Below are 21412 nucleotides of genomic sequence, written 5' to 3'. Positions count from 1 at the left end.
GCTTTAAATATATCATATGTATAATATTATATATATACTAAGAATAAAATCTATACTTTCTGGGTTTATCTGACGTATTTTTTTGCAACGAGTGTTTTGCCATTTCGTAACAATAATTTGCCATTTTGCCATTCCGTAACATTTTGCCATTTCGTAACAAAAATTTCATATTTTGTAACAATAATGGTAGTAATGTGATTATAAACGGCTACTTTTATAATGACATATTTTAAAATGGCTCTTCGCGCTAACAGCTAACATTTGCAGGATATTACTTGAGATAGACTATTTACTTAAATTGGACCATGACAACATGAAATAACGATAAAATTGGATTCATTCAACCATTGAACATCACTTATATAGATGCTCTAATACACCTTCTTCAAGGGTCGTGCTTGCTTTTTACCAAGATTAAACAAAAAAAAAGTTTTTTAAACTGAAAGTAAGGAGCGACATTAAAACTTAAAACGAACAGAAATTATTCCGTATATGAAAGGGGCCGTCCCCTGCTCAACGCCTCGCTCTTTACGCTAAAGTTTTTTATTTTTTAAAAAAATAGAGTTGTGAGAAAGTCAAACTTTATCGTAAAGAGCGGCGTTGAGGAGGGGACAACCCCTTTCATATACGGGATAATTTCTGTTCGTTTTAAGTTTTAATGTTGGTCCTTACTTTCAGTTGAAAAAACTTGTTGTTTTTTTTTATTTATTTTTTGAATGTTTTTGAATAAATGCAGGTTTTAATCTTCGCTCACAGTTCATGAATAATTAAAACAAAATTTTCATATTAATTTACTTTTATCTGGTTAAATGGCTTTCTCGAAACTTGTTTCATTTTATTTACGAACGTTTTTATTAGTAATAAATATACGTAACTTACGAATTAACTTACGAAACGAACTTCTATATTCATATATTTTTAATACATATATTAGGGGTTCGCTCCCTAGTCAATACCTTGCTCTTTAAGCGAAAGTTCAAATTTTGTTCCAATTCTTTAAAAATGGCCGCTTAATCACAAAGGCCGTTAATTAGAATAAATAGCTCTTATGAAAGTACTAAAAAATCTCTTGCTTAAAGAGTGAGGTATTGACTAGGGGGTGAACCCAATCATATATGTAATATTTTCTGTTCGTTTAAAGTTTTGATGTTGCAGTTAAAAAACTTGTTTTTTTTATATTTAATTTCTGATCTTTTCTTAAATAATGCTGGGATGTCCGGCGTCCCCTTCATAGCAATGTCCCTTCCCCCATGAAAACCTTCTTCATGGAAAGATCCTCCTACATAACCCCCGACCCCAGGCATGTACACAGCAATTTGTTTGGGGGGGGGGGGCAAATCCTTCAAACCCATTATTCTGAGAGAAAAATCAGAAAATTATGGGAAAATGAAATAAATCGAGAGATTTCGGGGGGGGGCCGGAGGCCCCCCTGCGTAAGTCCCTGCACGACCTCCCCCCCACTACCAGGAAAAATCTCCCCTGAAAACGTCTGTACTGTATACTTCCCAATAACCAATACTATATGTTAATATTGGGTAGAGTTCGTAACTTTCATCCCTCCTCCCGAGAACTTTGGGGGATTAAGTCATCCTAAAAGACATAATTATAATGTTTCGAACATGCTGAACAAAATGGATATCTCAAAATTTTGATCAGGTGACTTTGGGAAAACAATGAGCGTGGGAGGGGGCCTAGTTGCCCTCCATTTTTTTTGGTCACTTAAAAAGGGCACTAGAACTTTTAAATTCCTTTCCAATGAGCCCTCCCACGATATTCTAGGACAACTAGGTCGATACGATCACCCCTGGAAAAAAAAAAAAATAAAATAAACACGCACCCGTGATCTTTCTTCTGGCAAAAAATGCAAAATTCCACATTTTTGTAGATAGGAGCTTGAAACCTCTAAAGTAGGGTTCTCTGATACGCGAAATATGATGGTGTGATTTTCATTCAGGTTATATAACTTTTAGTGGGTCTTTCCCCTTTTTTTCGAAAATCAGCCAAATTTTCTCAGGTGCGTAACTTTTGATGGGTAGAATTAAACTTGATAAAACTTATATATTTGAAATCAGCATTAAAATCTGATTCTTTTGATGTATCTATTTGTATCAAAATATCGTTTTCTAGAGTTTCGGTTACCATTGGGCTGGGTCCCAATAACCAATACTATATTTTAACATTGGGTAAAGTTCATAACTTTCAGCCCTCCTCCTGGAGGCTTCGAGGGATTAAGTCATCCTAAAAGACATAGTTATAATACTTTCGACCTATCTGAACAAAACAGCAATCTTAAAATTTTGATGAGATGACTTTGGGAAAAAAATGTCCGCGGGAGAGGACTTTGTTACCCTCCATTTTTTTGGTCTCTTAAATAGAAAACTATAGTTTCTATTTTCTAATTAAATTAGCCCTTCCAATATATTCTAAGGCTATTCGGTTAGTACGATCACCCCTGGGAAAAAGAAAAAAAAAAAAAAAAAAATAAACACACATCCGTGATCTTTCTTCTGGTAAAAAAATGCAAAATTCCACATTTTTGCAGATAGGAGCTTGAAACCTCTATAGTAGGTTTCTCTGATACGCTGAATCTGATGGTGCGGTTTTCATTAAGGTTCTATAAATTTTAGGGGGTCTTTCCCCCTTTTTTCGTAAATCAGCCAAATTTTCTCAGGCGCGTAACTTTTGATGGGTAAGATTAAACTTGATAAAGCTTATATATCTGAAATCAGTTTTAAAATCTGATTTTTTGATGTATCTATTGGTATCAATATTCCGTTTTTTAGAGTTTCGGTTACCATTGAGCCGGGTCACTCCTTACTTACAGTTCGTTACCACGAACTGTTTGAAAATGCATGTAAGGCTAGCCAAGAAGCCTGTTGGAAGATACTCAAAAAAGAAAAAAAGGAAAACAATACTCATTTGTTTTGATTGTACAAATAGTTTGCCATTTCGTCCAACCACAAAATATAAGTCACCCAGGGCCGTATCCAGATTTTTTTTTTTTGGGGGGGGGGGTGTTTTACACAAGGATTTGTTTTCGGGGGAGATTTTTTCTCTCTCTCTTTTTCCGTTGAGGAAGGCTCCTGGACGTGGGCTCGAAATATTCGGAGTGTTTTTTAATTAAGTGTTTATTTTGTTGTTATTTATTCACTGCTCTAATAAAATTAAAACCCGTTTTTCTTGCTTAATTTTTCGCAAAAAGAAAAGCAGAGTGGTCTAAGAAATTATTTACGCATAAAAATTTGTTTATATCCATTTTGTTACATTTTCAAGAGTCAGACAAACATTTCGGGGGGGGGGGAGAGGGTTCAAACCCCCTACCTCGCCTGGATACGGCCTTGAAGTCACCCTTCTCTAAAAAAAAAAAAAAAAAATGGAAGTTCCAACTCAATCTGTAACATCTGAGACAAAACAAATTTTACTTACCCAACTACAGGTAGAATTCGGTACCTTTTTATGAAAACTACTGGCTGATAATCTCTACAATTAGATATACTCGCTTGCCCTAAGGCTCCTCTAAAAATCCAAAAACCAACTCTGATTGTAAAAATAATACAGAAAAGCCGTTAAAGGTTAAACAGCATCATCCTATTATTTTCATATTAGCGATTGGCAGGTCATTATGTATAATTATTATTTATATAAAGTAAGATAAGATTTTAAGAAAATTTAGTAAAATTTCTTATACTTGCAGCTGAACCAGGCATTTTTCCGCGTAGAAAAATACCAGACTCAGATGCAGCAGAACACATGTAATTCAGGTGTCATGTGGAACAACTATGTCTGCTTATTACATGACATATAATAAGCAGATAACTATGAATGCCGGTGTAGATGCTGCGTGACACCGTATTTTTAATAAATGTTGACCTCAGGATTTAAGTACCTAAACTCTCAAATTTAAAGCCTTAAGTGGGGGTAGTAAGGAGCCTTAGTTGGGATCCCAAATGAAGGAGCTAGAACCAGATGGAACCCCTCCCACAAGGGATGCCGATTGGGAACAGGGGTAGGGGGTCAATTGTCCAATAGGTTTGAAAAGCACCAGTTTTGTATTTTGATTTAAAATAAAAAACATATTTAAAATCGCGTGTTATTCTATCTACACCTATTGTCAAGAATAATTTTTTCCTTTTCTTTTGTTTCTTTTACTTTACCGCCTATGAGAGGTTTCCACATGTACATATAACAATATGATGCAGAAATGGCCCTTTTTTGTTCCGTTTACTTCTTTGATATTTCATAAATAGTTTATGCCAAAAAATACGACCAGAACAAATTTTTACTTTTAGCCTTTATATTTTGTTTTATGTTTTTTTTTTTCACCATGGCAAACATAATTATTTTGAGAGTGTTTTTATTAAGCAGAAATAAAATCATAAAGAACATATGTTAGAAAATCCATTACTTTTTTATCTATTTTAGCTATGGGCTAGGTTGCTCTTGTTATTGGCCAGTCATCTTTTCTGTTTAATCAAAAACAGTGTCGAATTATGTTCTTAAAACTTCACCCATTGTTTTTATTTTTAAGTTTACATATAGTTACAAAATGATTTTTTTCTCTAGGTGAGTTTGACATGAGGGTTAAGTCGTGCGAAGCTTCAGATGGGGTAAACAGACCTATACAACTTACAGATCAACATGGTTGCGTTCTCCGTCCAAAAATGGTATCAAAATTCTTGAAGCTTCGAAATAATGATGGTCGTGCAACTGTAATGTCATACGCATTTTTTCACGCATTTAAGTTTCCAGACTCTATGCATGTTCACATTCGTTGCAAAGTAGAGATCTGTCGCTTTGGATGTCCAGAGCATTGTGAACGGATTGCAGCCGGTGCTCGAGTAGACACTGACGTCAATGCTACTTATTTCCGTGACAGTCTGAATGAAGTGCCGCGAAGTCCTCCTAAGCTTCCTCAACCTATATCAATACCAATACCAGTAAAACAACCTCCACAGCCTGCTTTAGCGCCAGGGGCACAACCTCCATATAGACCTGGATTACAGCGCTTTCCACCTCCTCTTCAATCTCTTGAACCTCAACAGATTTCTATACAACAAAGAGAAAGTAGCTCCAACGTCAAAAGGTTTTCTAATAACCTAGCCCCACCAAGAAAATTCATTGATGCAAGGATAGATAAAATTCTAAGTAAAGGAAATCCAGTGGCTCAGGCACAAGTAGCAGAGGACCTTGAAGCCATGGAACAAAAATTACAGCAAGTTTTGCAAAAACGCTCAGATTCTTCCATTGAGCGAGACCAGCGACATATACACAAGAAAAAGATTGAGCAAGAGCTGTTGCAAGCCGCCCCCACAATGGAGGACTCTCCAAAGCTTGTTTTTGCAAGTGAGCCACGCACACCTCAAAAGCTAGAAATAATGAGTCATTCAAAAGAATCAACACCTCAGAGCACTTTTTCTGAAAGAAGTGATGAAAGTATTATCAAACAATCTCGTTTTCCCTTTGGACCTCGAAATATTAACTTCGATAAATCTCACCTTCTCTCCCGAGATGAAAAGGCACGAAGGAAAAGAGAGGAAGTTAAACTCGGTATTATCGAGAATTTGCCGATGTTCTTTAGTCTCCCAGATTTCGACATTTTCGGTGATACTGCTCCTCGTGCTCCAACCATGGAGAGTTCGAAGCCTAGAAGACGAAGAGAAGCTGTTACTGAAGAAAAGACTAAAAATGCTGATGTTGGAGTCGAAGTTGGCTATGAAGTAGTATCAGCTGTTGATCTGGCATTTACACCAAATAGTACAGAAGGAGTCACTGTTTTCCAAGGTAAAGCTCTATAATATTTTTTTTACTTGTTAATTCAATGGAAACTAGAAAATCAATGTTAAACAAAAAAGAATTAGAAGCACTATTTGAGCGTAAAAATTAAGTCGACAGTGAGATTATGCGGCATCAGTAAATTAGTAAAACAACCTTAGCATATACACGTATATAAATCCTAAGGATGCTTTCAAGGAGTGCTTTGCATGAATGCAAGCTTTGAGACAAACCATTAAGGAATTATATTTTCCCTTAGATAGGCATAACACAGAGGAGGTGCCTTCGGGACCGTACATCCTTCCCCTTCATATTCCTGATACTTTTGTGATTTTCCCAGTGATCCTCCCCGTGTTTCATATAATGCGTATGCTTTTTCGTTTTTGAATTAACCTATTATTGAGTAATGAAAAATCAATGAATTGATAAACGTTTCATATCTCTCGGAAATTCTATTATCCCCTTGGCAGGCATGTAGGTATAAAAGACCTTTGGAGGCATACACCACCTCAATATTACCAACATTTTTACGTCTGTGTTCTGGGGTTATTCAAAATCTTGGGTTCAAAATTGTAAAGCTAAAAAAACTTTAAATAAAAAAATACTTCAGAAATTCTGGTACCAACTTGACAGGCATGCATCCGAAAATCACGGTCGGTCCCAGACGCCTCCACTTTACCTCAATAAAAAAAACTCAAATATGAGTCCAAAATTTGTGTATAATTTACCTGATCTTATGGTTTATCGGATTCATCCCTAATTAAATCACCATAAACCTTATGTAAGGTAAATACTTATTAATAGGGCCCAGTTGCAACAAAATTCAAATTCCATAGTGGCGTCAATGAGGGGGAGGGGAGTGTCTTCCCCTATAGAAGGCAACGATTTTTCTCCCTCCCCCTCTCCTAGATTTTACGAAATACCCTTTTTTGGTATTTTTATTGGAAAAACAAAATCCCCCTTCTTAAATTTTGAAACATGCATTCTCTCCCTCCCTCACTACATTTCCGTGAATTGACGCTGTTCCAGTTTTAGCTAACGTACAGCAGGTTTGGTTGTGTCAGCTTAACACATACAGGAGAGCAACACGAAATGCCACAGACCTCTTCAGACAAAAAAAAAATCATAAAACAAGTAGCAAAAAAAAGGAAAAAAAAGAAAAAAAAGAGCAAAGGCCAACCCAGTGCGAATATAATTCAATTCAAAATCAAAACTACATCAATCATTCGTAAGTCACAACATCCTGAGGAGGAGTACTCTCCAAAAGACATTTTTCAATTGAGTGAAGAAACCTTCTTATTTACTGAATAAATTCCAAACAAAAATATAAAATAAAAAAATAGTGTAAAAAGGAAATACAGGAAGAATATAACTATTTTGGTTACGAAAAGTCTTGTAACATCCATACAGTACAAGTACATAAGTACAAGGCTGTACCCAGAGGGGGGGGAGGTTTGAACACCCCCGCCCCCCAAAATGTTTATTTGACTCGTAAAAACGTAACAAAAATGGATATAAACAAATTTTGTATGCGTTTTTTTTTGTTTAAACCCCCCCCCCCCTCCCCGAAAAATTCTTTGAGTAAAACCCCCTCCAAAAAAAATCCTGGGTAGGGCCTTGCATAAGTACATAATTGCCAAGTTGCTTCAAAATGTGGTTTGATTTACTGAGTTTTTCATAAAGGGTATTAATAGGAAAGAAATTTTTTGTCTTTTCTTTGCTACACACCCGAAATACGGTTGAAGAATTAAAGCACGCACCGATTGTGTGTTAAAATTTTTCCAAAGCTCCCCCCTTGAAATCCCAAGGAAATCATATTTTAGCAAGTGTATCACTGATATGAACTTCGAAAAGGACCTTTATGGCATGCGCTTTATGAAGTTTTCAAAAAGGGCATTAATAGGAAAGACGTTTTTTTCTCTAATAGGAAATAGGAAATAGACGAAAGACGTTAATAGGAAATAGACGTTAATAGGAAAGACGTTTTTTTCTCTAATAGGAAATAGGAAATAGACGAAAGACGTTAATAGGAAATAGACGTTAATAGGAAAGACGTTTTTTTCTCTAATAGGAAATAGGAAATAGACGAAAGACGTTAATAGGAAATAGACGTTAATAGGAAAGACGTTTTTTTATCTCTTCGGTGCTAAATGCCCGAAGCGTGTATGAAGGATTAAACCACATGCTGACTGTTTGTCAATACTTATTGGAAGGTGTCAGACTCCCCCCCCACCCGCTTAAAAACCCTCCCAGGAAGTCCCATTTTACATGTTGGCAGGAAATAACTATATTTTTCTTAACGCAACAAAAGCTGTGACTATTTATTTCAACTTTTGGCCATTTCTGAACATAATATATGTAAGCTTTAAAAATTTTAGTAAATTATGAGAAAAACCACACCTCTTAAGTTTTGCTAAATGTCACTGCCAAAAACGGTGTTTAGGTTGTATTGAGCAATATGATAATTTGGGTTAGTGAGCCGTTTTTGTCTTCATTGCTTGAGCTGGCCAACAAATTAATGGCTTTGTTAGAGCCAAAATGTACTGCACAATAGGCTTTTATGACGTACTTTTAAAATCACAAACAAAAAACTTGAAACTTTATGCAATAAATGCAGGAAATTTATCAGAGTGAAAACTAGCGCTAGTGCCGAAAAGAATAATAATCAGCACCATCTAGCCTTCGGCAACTTTGGTTCTTTTATAACTTATCCTAAACAAGATTAATTTACTTATGTTAGGTTTTTTCACAATTTTTTTTTTAAATACACTTTATTACTATTCGTCACTGCCATTTCTTTCATCACGAATAACACAACTTTCAAAACAAATTTATGCAAAGACAAAATATGTCTCTCAAAAATAACTGAGAGACCTTTTCTTTAAGAAACTTACTTTCATGTAATATTTGGTTAAAAATATTTGGCTTTAAAATTATAAAATTTGGCTTTCATCTCATATTTGGCTAAAAGCGTAAAATCTTGTGAAGCGTTTTGCAATTTCCAATAATAGTGACGGAAAAGGGCTAAACTGAAACTGAGCGGTTACTCACTTTAAAAAATCATGTACACCAGGTGGCAAGTGGCATATGGTGGAAGTGCACAATGCGGGGCGTGGTAAATGTGTGCCACTAGTAGCTGACCAATTGGCGCTCCAGTATACATATCACTTGCCGAAGAGTAGGCAGCCTCTTGATCCTAACCTGATTGTCTGAAATAGGGGGCTCTGGGACTCGGTTTTTATCTTTCCTAATAGCTAAAGGGCTGGACACACGTAGCTGATTTCGGGAACTGATTTCCAAATCAGCGCCGATTTCAAAATAAATCGGCGTCAATTTGAGCTTGAAAAATTTTCTAGTTTTCGGTGCTGATTTACAAAATCAGCGCCGATTTTCATCATGATCATCCCAAAAAAAATAGGGAAACAAACAAATAGTCAGCCAAAGATGTCTGTGATGAAAGATCCCTCTACTGAGCTGAGAACTAAGCTGAGATCAATCATACATCTGTAAACAAACTCCAGTTGACTATTTGCGTTCATGACTCTTTGTTTTGAAAATCTCGCGCAATATATTTTTCTTTCAACAAATTTTTCTTATCGCCATCGTTTGTCCGCTGAAGCTGAAATTGGTTCCCGAAATCAGCTACGTGTGGCGAGCCCTTAAGGATTAGGTAAACTACTACACTTGTATTTTATAAACGGGATCAGCATCAATAAAAGGGATATCCCGATGTCCGAAAAGACGAAATTAAATACCATTTATCCTTGCTCATTGTGCTCTATATTTGATTGAAGAAAATATACCTGTTGGGAAATTTCTTTTGGAGCCCAGCAAGGCCGTATCCAGGGGGGGGGGGTTTACCCGGTTTCAACCCCCCCCCCCTGAAATTTTTGACCGACTCGAAAATAAGTCGAAAATTCGTAAAACCTAGGTAAAAATCAGTAAAATTAGTCGAAAACTGAGTCAAAAATTAGTAACCCCCCCCCCAAAAAAAAAAGTCAAAAATTAGTAAAACCCCCCTGAACAAAAATCCTGGATACGGCCCTGGAGCCCAGTGTTTGTAAGAACGGTAACATTTCCTTAGTATTTATATTTCGGGGTCATTGCAAGTATATGCAACATCATCATCCAGCCCAGCCTCCTCTGTCTGTAAGGTTCTGCGTCTGCGTCAATGCGTCAATGATTCTGCGTCTGCGTCTGCTTCTGCGTCAATGATTCTGCCAAGTGCCCTTTTTTGCCAATGTAAATAAAAATGATGTTTGAAGTTGCGTGTTCATCGAACTCTGTAGTCGTCAAAATGCCCTTCCTATGCATTTGCAAACCGTAAGTCATTCCAATTAGCACGAACAAAATTGTTTACATAAAAGAGTGAAGAGTCTCAAAATCAAAAACTATTTGTATTTTTTAATTTGATTCATCGTGTTGCTTTGTGAGGCTGCCTTGGCATCTTATTTTTCTGATTAGTTAAAACAGAATAGGACTTAATATAAAAAAAACATTTTGTATTTTCGCAAATAGCCAATTCTTGGAAACGGCTTTGTGGTGGTATTTATGGTATGCCTACCCAAACGAAGGAAGTTAGTTTGATCATATCTTCATACCAGGGCCGTATCCAGGATTTTTGTTCAGGGGGGGGTTTTACTAATTTTTGACTTTTTTTTTTGGGGGGGGGTTACTAATTTTTGACTCAGTTTTCGACTAATTTTACTGATTTTTACCTAGGTTTTACGAATTTTCGACTTATTTTCGAGTCGGTCAAAATTTCGGGGGGGGGGGGTTCAAACCGGGTAACCCCCCCCCCCTGGATACGGCCTTGCTTCATACCTATCTGAAGACTCATAAACATTTTGTTTGGGCATAAATTTGCCCTTTTCAGTTTCTAGACCCCCCCTCTCTTCCCAGATAGTTTTTTTTACCGTCATTTCTGACCAAAAAATATAGTAAAAAACTTTCAAACTCCGCTCTTACTCCTTTGAAGGGTTTGGCGTATTTCCCCCACCCACAGAAAATTCCACAGAGAAAATTTTCCTCTCTCGGAAAGTCCCCTCCTTCTGAAAAATACCTGCCGGAAAATTCCCCTCAGAAAATTCCCCCCAGACAATTATCTCCTGGAAAGTTCTCCTCACATGTAAATATATGTAGCCAAAGAGAGATTAAGACTAAAATAACGACGAAGACCACACTGCCTTTCCTTCGTACAAAATAGAAGAAAATAACGAGGAAATTTGTGAAGACGGTGAATAACACCCTTTTCATTACTTTTATTAGTTTTTTATTACTTTAAAAAGCAGATTTTTGACAAAGAGTCAAACTTTAGCGTAAAGAGCGAGGTATTGAGGAAGGGGCAGTCCCTTTCATATACGGAATCTTTTCTGTTCGTTTTAACTTTGAATACAGCTCTTTACTTGCGGATGAGTTTTTTTTCGTAAAAAATAGAAAATTAACTCCCCTAGATTTCAAAAACTACATCTCCATATACAATTATGCATCCCTTGATAGTTGGGGGTATAAAAAATAAATAAATGTGAATAAAAAATTCAAAAAAACAACCTAAGAACTTTAGCGTGAAACACCTAAAAAAACACCTTTTTTTAACTATAGCTAGTACAGTTTGTGAAAGTTTTCGAGAACATACATACATATATACACAATTATTGCTCACTTATAAAAAAAAGGATACATATGCAAAGATAAAGATATATAAAGATAAACATAAAGAATTATAAAGATAAATGCATAAAACCAATTGTCTGCGTTTAGAAGACAAGCGTCAGTGAGAATCTATATATAGAAGCCTGCCGCGTGCCCCATACCTTTGTTAAAAAAAAAAAAGGTTCGGCGATGTGATTTTGAAACATGATTTTGAAGAAAAGGATTTTTTTTTTATTCACAGTCTTCTGGACCCAAATACGCCCAGAGAGCCAAAAATCTGTTGATTTCCTCGGTACTTTAATTAGTAATTCTAATTAGTCATCATAGGTTATTCTAATTAGTGTGTTTAAAGCGATTTACGTGTAAATATAAACAGATGGAAGATTGGAGTTAAATTCAAGACCAAAACTATTTTTCTATTTCATTTTTGACTTTGACTGCCTGGTTAGATTATATTTTTTACTATTAGTTAAACATGCTATAACAAAATTCGGCCAGTAGACATATGGTCACTGGCACCATAAAATGATATCCCATCTGTTATATGCATGCTTAATTTTCCTTTCATTGAGATTTTCAATTATCAAATTATTTATAGCATTCACCATATCACTGTTAAAGGCTTGAACTTGTCCTAATTTATCCGGACGTAATGTTGTAAAATTAGGATTTTTTTTTTTTTACTATAGCTTGTACAGTTTGTGAAAGTTTTTGTATTTTAGTGAATTTAACCTAAAATGCAAAGCTATTCCATGAAAATTGAGGAGCAAATTAAAAAAAAACGAGAAAAAATAGCTTATTGAAGAAAGCAAACTTAAAATACAAAATTAGGACAAGAAAAATAAGAAACTTAAAAATTCTTAGTAAAGAAACTCGAATCCCTATGAACAAAGACATGAGACCTAAAAAACAGAAATTACAGCGTTCAACGAAGTCAACCTTGAAACAAACATAACATATATTACCACAAATGAATACAGTGCCCCCCCCCCCCCTGCAGATTCCAAACTAGTATGTCATTTCCGCTTTGCTAAAAATTGAATAGATTTCTGAAAGTTTCGCTAACCTCATTAATTTTTCGATTATTTTAAGGGAAGAAAATAGTACCATATTACCATATTATAATACCATATTATAATAACAGTAAACCCAAATTATTTATTACAATCTTTTTCGTATCGGGAAATTTTTCCCTTAGAAACTTGATAAGTATTTTTTTTTCTTTTTAAAGCTGACAAATTAGTTCGACTTTTGTATTCCTTAATTGCACTCAGATATTGCTTCAAATATTCTCTTTCCATGTGTCCGGAACAAGGTTGCCAACTTGCACACTATTCGAGTGAAATGCACTCTTTTTTTTGCCTCAGAGGGGATGTGGAAGAGCGAAAATCATTCTCTTTGGGTGTTAGTTTTCATTCCCTTTGAACGTCAGTAGTTGACAACTTCGTCAGAAGTTCATTAACCCAAGGAACAGGGTTACCAGCCTGCACACTTTTAGTTTGAAATGCACTATTTTATACCCAAAGGCGATGCGCAAGCAGCGGCAGCCCTGTGCATGCAAATTTTCTTACTTGCACTCTTTTTGAGAGAGAATCACTCTTTTTGGCCTTGATTTGCACTCTTTTGGACGTCAGCAGTTGACAATCCTGGTACGGAAGTCCTATTTAGCAGTACAAATTATTATGCATTTGAAAGAAGGAAAGTGTTTAGAAAAGTTAGTTCCATCTTAAAACAGTAAAACGTAAAAGGAGTGCAACAAGAAGTCCTAAGCTCTAAAAATTATTAAGCATTTCAAAGGGGTAAAATGTTCACAACGTTAGTTCCATCTTAAAACAGTAAAACTTAAAATAACTGCAAAGAGAAGTCCTAAGCTATCAAAATTATAAAGTATGTGAAAGGAATAAAATGTTAAGGACGTTAGGTCCATCTTAAAACAGTAAAACTTAAAACGACTTGAACAAGAAGTCCTAAGCTATCAAAATTATTAAGCATTTGATAGGAATAAAATGTTCAAAACGTTAGTTCCATCTTAAAACAGTAAAACGTAAAATGAGTGCAACGAGAAGTCCTAAGCTATCAAGATTATTAAGTATTTCAAAGGGGTAAAATGTTAAGGACGTTAGTTCCATCTTAAAACAGTCAAACGTAAAATGACTGCAACGAGAAGTCCTACGCTATCAAAATTATTAAGCATTTGAAAGGGATAAAATTTTAAGGACGTTAGTTCCATCTTATAACAATAAAACGTAAAATAACTAAAACGAGAAGTCCTAAGCTATCAAAATTATTAAGCAATTGAAAGGGATATTCAGTACGTTAGTTCCATCTTAAAACCGTAAAACCTAAAATGACCGTAACGAGAAGTCCTAATCTATCAAAATTGTTAAGTATGTGAAAGGGATAACATGTTAAGGACGTTAGTTCCATCTTAAAACAGTAAAACGTAAAATAACTGCAATGAGAAGTCCTAATCTATCAAAATTATTAAGCATTTGAAAGGGATAAAATGTTAAAGATTTTAGTTGCATCTTAATACAATAAAACGCAAAATGACTGCAACGAGAAGTCGTAAGCTATCAAAATTATTAAGCGTTTGAAAGGGATAAAATGTTCAGGACATTAGTTCCATCTTAAAACAGTAAAACGTAAAATAACTGCAGCGAGAAGTCCCAAACTATCAGAATTATTAAGCATTTGAAATGGATACAATGTTTAGGACGTTAGTTCCAGCTTAAAACAGTAAAACGTAAAATGACTGCAACGAGAAGTCCTAAGCTATCAAAATGTTTTAAGCATTTAAAAGAGATAATGTTCAGGACGTTAGTTTCATCTTGAAACAGTAAAACGTAAACTGACTGGAACGAGAAGTCCTTTTAAGCTATCAAAGTTAATAAAACAAAAGTGCTCAATTTTGCGAAGAACCCATTAACTACATGCTTTCAAGATTCTTTTTTTAATTTTGTAACTCGTGACCTTTGGTATTTATATTTGTAAATATTGTTATTATTTTGAATATTTATAAATAAATAATATAAAATAGTCTCATAAATTAAGGAAATTAAGAATTAATTCAGTATAATTTGATGAATATATAAGCAGTTTAGTGTTATCACTTATCAGACATTGATCACGTTATTTGTTCTGCAGCTCTTGTCTGCTCGCCAGTTACGGTTCATTTTGACGAGAATGATCTTGATCACCTTCCGCTGTCTTTTTGTTTATCAAAGTATGTTGTTTGTTCTGGGAGTGTGTCTAAGAGTCGTGGTTTACGTTCTAAATGGTTTTATAAGCCTGATTGGAATGATGCGAATTTTTCTGTTTATCTTATAACATTGGCTTCACTTCTAAGAACGATTTATGTTCCTTATCAGCTTTTGCAGTGTAGTCAGAATTTTATTTATGCTAAATATAAAATAGACCGATATTATTATTCTATCCTCTCTGCTGTGAAAGAAGCTGGAAAAAATTCTGTCCCAGTAAAGCGAATCCGAAAGAATACTCAAAAGCCTCTTTGGTCACTTGACCCTAACCTTAAGGCCTTTAAAAATAAAGCTAAATTTTGGCTAAAAATTTGGATAGATTGTGGTCGGCCTAGGTCCGGTAATGTTTTTCTTATTAAACAGAAAACTAAATTAGAATTTAAGAAGTATCTAAAAAGTATCCGATACCGAGGGTTGATTTTCCATCTTCGCCTAAAAATTGGAGGAAAGTAATTAATTCAAGTAAAACAGATGATTCTGATGTAAGTAGTAATGCTATTCCACCAAGTTCTTGGCATGCATATTATTCGAAGATTTTCTCTGTTTTGAATTATTCTGTTCATAGAAAGTTTTGTGAAACGTTTGTTAAAATTGTCCCTAGATTTCTAAGTCAGCGCTTTGTTTGGCCTATATTGCGTTGTGAAGTTTTGAATGCTTTGAATCATCTTAAGTCGAAATCTATTGATGCTGATGGTATTTCTAAAATGCATCCAACTCCCCAATGTGCTGAACTTGTGTCACATCTTGCGCTTTTGTTTCAAATGTGCTTGGCATCTTCTGTCGTCCCGGAAAGCTTTTTGTGTGGCAGCGTGACTTCAATTTAAAAAAGAGGTAAACCGCCAAAAGATTGCTCTTCTTACCGTCCAGTTTCTGTTTCTTGCAATATTAGCAAGGTCTTCGAGTATATTCTTTTACCTAATTTAACTCGAAATATTTCTTTCTTTGGTGAAAATCAACTTTGTTTCAGACCTGGTGTAGGGTACCAACATGATCATTATGTCCTTTCTTCTATTTTAATTTCTAATTTTTCTAAGGGTAAAGGCGTATATCTCTGTACACTTGATCTTTTAAAGGCTTCTTATTCTGTTGTTCATAACCAGCTTCTCTTTTCTTTGGCTTCTTCTGGTGTTAATTTTTCGGTTATTTACCTTCTACGGTTTTAGTATTCTAATTATTACCTCCGCCTAAAATCTTCTCCAGAAACAACTATTAAAGTACTTCGTGGTGTTAGGCAGGGAGGTGTTTTATCACCAACCCTGTTCAAAATTTGTATTTCTACTGTTCTGGAAAAGATCTCAGGCACTTATTTTTCCGGTTCTACTGATATTTCTTACATTGCTTATGCTGATGACATTCTGTTGATTAGTCGTACTAAGTCTGCTCTTTCTGTGATGGTTTCCTTAGTTTCTCAGTCCTTCCTAAATATTGGTCTGTCCCTGAATCTTGACAAGTGTGAATTCTTATCTTATAATCTGTCTTCGTCTACTCCTCTGGTATGTAATGAAGTTTCTGTACTTTCTGTCTCTTCCTTCGGTGGCTTGGTATTACTGTTTCTAATTCTCTAGCTCTCTTCCGTAAACAGATTCTTGCTGATGCAGTAAGAAAAATTCAGTTCATTTATTGAAAAATTGTAGCAAACCGTTGAAAATATAACAGAAGAGCTCTTGAACGCTTATTCTCGACTTTTTCTGATCATTTTGTGCTTTATTTTTCGGGTGTTCATTCTGTTCTTAAGCTAAAAGGATTTAAAAAAGATTAAAGTTACTTATTTCAAATTTTGCAAATTTCTTCTTTCTCTGCCGCCATGGACTAGAAATCGGTATCTAGTTAAAAAATTTTATGTTACGGATGTAACTCAAAAGCTCGGTGACCTACACAAAAAGATTTCTGCAGATGCATTTTGTAAATTTGGCCCTGACCACGGCTTTTACAGTTTTTTTCTTAGTTTAATTCAATTGCTAGTGTTTGCCGAGTTCTTTTTTGTTTTTCTTTTTTATTATTGTGTACTCCACTTGTACTACTTTTTGTTAGTTGTGGGTAATAAATGATTGGTTGATTGATTGATTATAGAAGTGTAAATATTTTTAATATTTATATTTTATAGCTATTTAAACCTTTATTTTTTTGAAGGGCGAATCCGGGAAGAAGTGATTTATGGAGTCTGTCTACCCTCAGCAAGTTTTACAGCACTATTTGTTACACTCACAATGTGTGTTTTAATATCAGTCATTGTGGCAGGATTTTTGTGCTATCATCGACAAATTCAGAAGTCTAAATCAGAAGCTGCACTTCCCAGTATACCTGTTCAGTTTTTACAGGACAATATGGACTGGCGGGTAATTCCCTGCAAAGCTGGACTCCATTAGTGCCTTTATGATTGTTTTTTTTTTGTGCCTTTCTATGATCTGCCATTAATTTAGGTGCTGTAGTGATCTTTCCACATTTTCTCTAAAACACCCATCGCAAGATTTTATATGTATCTGAAATTTCTTCTGCTAAAAATTATCATTGATTTCAAAAATTCAAGACGACGTTGAGATACTATACTCAGTCTTGGACTAAGTTATCAACTCTTTGAAACATGAACCTGACTGGCTAAAATTTCAACTATGTTGAACTTTCGCACGATCCAAGACGGAACCCAACAATCTGAACGTTGCTTAAATTATTTACAAGTTGGATATGATAATTCAAAGGGCATCATGTTTTGTGACATGACTATTACTAGAAAGTGGTCAAACTGAAAAATTAATTTTGGGCTTTTCAATTCTTAAAGTGGATGGCTAAGTTATGATAGAAGTGGCAAATTTGGTCAAGGAAAACGACCAAGCGACGTCTCTAGACGAATTCCGGCTGGTAGCATATGTCTGATCGAAAGCAAAATTCTTAAAAATTTTCCAAGGAAGTATCTTAAATAATCCTTTCACTAACTGGAGAAGAATATTAATAGTATGTTCTTTTATTCTGTGCATTCTGTCTTCGTGATATACTGCGTATTCTTCTGTTATTCGAGTGCTTATGATAGTTTGTGATTCGTTCATTGAATCACAAATTTTAACGACAGGAAGCTTTCTTATTTAAGTTAGAATTTTACCGGCCGAAAAAAATTCAAATTTAATCGGAAACAGAAGTAAACCGAATGTTCGCGTGTGAATATATCTTAAGACGACGTAAAATCAGGCCACCGAAGTGAAATTTAACTCCTACCAAAAATTATCTTAATAGCTAGCGTAGCGCATCGTAGAGAAAATTAATGTTGAGCCTCCAAGTTGCAACCAGCCAGTTTGTATATCAAAGACTCAGGCGTGTCAGCAATATTTTTCTTACTGGGGGGGGGGAGGGTGCTTGATAATGAAAAGCATTGTGTTTTTTAATTTGAATTTCTTGATTCAGGATTTTCTGGGATTGGGTGCAAAGGGCTTCCCCTCATTTCGTACGCCCTTGCAAAGGTTCCGACTCCTCACGATATCTCCGAAAAAGAATTGAGATTGAAAGAACTTTTGAAAAAACTAGAAATTTGTAAATATCATGAGAACAAAATCACGTATGGAAAAGTAGATTGCATCAAAAGGGTTTAATAAATAGACTACTATTCAAAGTTTGAGAAAACCTTTACCAATAATCATAGAAATTATTATAGCCAGGCTGTGGACCAGTGAAAAGAGGTGAAATAAGGTATAGGGACGCTTTTTAGCTGCCCTCAATACTTGGCAGAACTCATATCCTTTGACAATGGGTGCATTGGCATAGCTAGGGGGAGCAAGGGCAGTCCCCAGGTTCCTCTGAGGGAGTGGGAATTTGAGTTTTTTTCCGTCATTGGTATGATCTTGGTTGATTGGAATTGAAAATGGTATGATTTTGGAATTGAGGGGAGGGGGGCAAAAGTCGACATTGTCTCCGGGCACTGAAAACTCTAGCTACGTCTCTGTTTGGGTGTGTTTGTGTTTTTCATTCATATTGACTCTGCTTAATTTGTTTGAGAAAATTAAACGTTTTTTTACTAGTTTTCGGGAAACTAGGTGAAAAGTTTTTAACTACTTTTTTCGAGGCATATTAATAAAATTGGGATGTTTGTGCTTTCTTATTGGATAGCTGAAGGATGCTATTAAATGTTTCCTTTTTCTTAGTAATTTTGAGGGTTGACGTTAAGTAGATGACAACTACCTAAGATTCCGAATCTGAATATACCCGAAGGGTCCAAGGCCGTATTCAGGGAAAAGGTTAAGGGTTTGAACCCCTCCCCCCAAAATGTTTATCCAGCTCGTAAAAACGTAATAAAAATGGATAGAAACACATTTTGGATGTGTTTTCTGAAGTTTTTCACCATATCACCCACCCCCCTCCCCCCGCCGAAAAAATACCCCCCGAAAGAAAATCCTAGATACGACCTTTCGAAGGGTATTCAGTTTCTCCGAAATGCTTGGTTTTGCGTAGAAAATAATTTTATCCTTATTAGTAATATTGTGTGAACTTTATTTAATTCGAGTATTTGATGAATTTCAAGTCAAATTATCAAATATTCGGATTCGACGAAAAAAATACTTACGAATCTGGTGTTCAGATTTGGCGAAAGCCCATTTTGCAAGCCCATTACCTTTAAAAGAGCCATTTGAGAGAGTCCATTTAATGGAAAACCATTTAAATATGGCATAATAGGGAAGTTCAGGCCATTGTACATATATAGGTGAACAAATATTAATATCATAGGGTTAGAAAGTAGTCGAAAGGCAGAGCTAACAAGCCTAGAAAGGCGAAGGAAAAGGAAATATTCAGGGGAACACTTTGATATTACAACACTGTTTAGGATGATAAATTATTCATAATAAACATGAGAAGAATTAGACAAAACATAGTTGCTAGATCCTGTTAATGATAATTAGATATTATTTTGATTTCGCTAAATCCGACAAAAATGCGTATCAAGAAAAGAAGAAACTTTAAACAAAAGAAATATTAAGATATTTTAAAATAACAAATTGGTAAATATTGACATTGGCAACTATACATAATTTTGTCAATGATCTAAACAACTGTTTTTAATCAAATAAAAAACTTTTCATGCTTAATTTAACATTTTTCTTTTACTATTTCAGTTTCAATTTTCTTCTAACTTTATGTTCATTTTTTAGATCTAAATTTCATTAGATTTTTAGTTTAATTATTAATCTATTTGCAAGCAATGTAAATGTGACAATTCTTCTTCTCATATATTACGTTTAGCGTCTAATTTTAAGTGAATCGGCCTTAACGGTCTATACATCCCATTAGTTTTAAATTAATTAAAAAATCTTCAATTTCAATATGTTTATAATTTTGTTGTCCTGACCTCTTCAATAAGATGAAAATTCTTCAAGTTCTTCTTCTAATATTTGGAAAAAAACCTCATCAATTTTTTTACATACATTTTAAATAGCTTAAAACAAGATGCTTGAACCCCTAAATATGCTAGTGTGTAAGAACCCCATTAATTCCTGAGAGGTGGGAAAATCCCTGAGAATCATTTTTGAGCTGGAGTTTGACTAAAAAAAAGAAAGTCTAGTTCCAGCTCAAGGTCATGTAAAAATTTATAAAAATCTTGTTTTATTCTCTCATTCTTTAAAAACAAAACAAAAAAATATGTTAGTCTAAATTTAGGTGTTTTTTGCCTAAAGAGCTATTTAGAATAAAAAGAAAGTAGATGGGGGTGAATTTTCTGCGCCGGGCCTTTAAGGACTCTGGGAAGAGTGTAACAGAGGCCTAGGAATTGTATTTACCCCGTTCCTCGTCATGGCTCTCGTTGGCCCTAAAGATGATAACTTCTTTTAGCTGATCTTGTGCTCAAATTTATGATATTCCTGCACAGAATATCTGGGAAAAGGTTTTGGGATTTAACTTTTATTAGTTTTGTTTTAGTTTATTTATTTGTAATTTATTTATTGACCATTGTGTAAAGTTGTGAGATTTTTCTTGTCGATTGTATAATAAAGTCTTTTTTAGCTTAACAATTTTGTTTCTGCAATATTTCTATTAAGCCTTGATTCAGAAAAAAAGCCTGGCAAAATTGTTTTAAATAAAAAAAAAAAAAAAAAAATAAAAACGGCGTGTATTAACAGTAATACTAATAATCAGTTCTCATAGTTGGGCCTCACTTCGCTCTTGTGGCTACAACTACTTATGGCTGTGACTGCAATCTCTTACGACTGAAAATATTCGCGACTTTAATTACTTGCAACCAGGTCCGTTTTCAGTATGTTTCTCGGGGGGTGGGGGGATGTGTTAAATTTTTTCGGGAGGCTTTACAAAAAAACGTTAAAAAACGCATCAGAAATTTGTTTATATTCATTTTTGTTACGTTTTTAGGAGACGGACAAACATTTCTGGGGGGGGGGGGGAGGGTTCAAACCCCCCAAACTTCCCCCTGGATACGGCCTTACTTGCAGTCAAGACTGTAAATACTTACAACTGCAACTATTAGGGACTGGGCCCGTTTGCGACTGTGACTACTTGTAATGAGACTGTGACTGCGACTACATGCAATTGTAACTGTTGTTGGTTGCGACTGCAACTGCGATTACTTGCAACTGTGACTTTAATTACTCACATTTTTGACTACTTGTAATTGTAACTACTTGTGACAGACTAATTGTGACTGCGGCTGGTTTTTAACTGCGACTGTATCTACTTTCGACTTTGGGGACTTATGAACACGACTACTTTTGAATATTTGTTAGGAGGAGTGGGGCTGTATC

General features: G+C 35.1%; 1 protein-coding gene across 1 annotated transcript in view; it reads left to right on the top strand.

Annotated features, from left to right (window-relative positions):
* LOC148941236 (uncharacterized) overlaps nt 1–20668 on the top strand; it is an 83574-nt gene extending 62906 nt beyond the window's left edge. The window contains exons 5-6 of the mRNA XM_089104509.1: nt 4564–5781; nt 16815–20668. Of these exons, the coding sequence (XP_088960635.1) occupies nt 4564–5781; nt 16815–17050 (1454 nt within the window). The 3' untranslated portion in view covers nt 17051–20668. The remainder of the gene's footprint in view (nt 1–4563; nt 5782–16814) is intronic.
* The last annotated feature ends 744 nt before the right edge of the window (nt 20669–21412 follow it).

Source organism: Artemia sp. Qi Xiang Cuo, chromosome 18 (genome assembly GCF_049724085.1).
Source record: "Artemia sp. Qi Xiang Cuo chromosome 18, ASM4972408v1, whole genome shotgun sequence".
Lineage (NCBI taxonomy): Eukaryota > Metazoa > Arthropoda > Branchiopoda > Anostraca > Artemiidae > Artemia > Artemia sp. Qi Xiang Cuo.
Note: the sequence above shows the minus strand (reverse complement) of the source record. Positions and strands in the feature narration are given on the sequence as shown.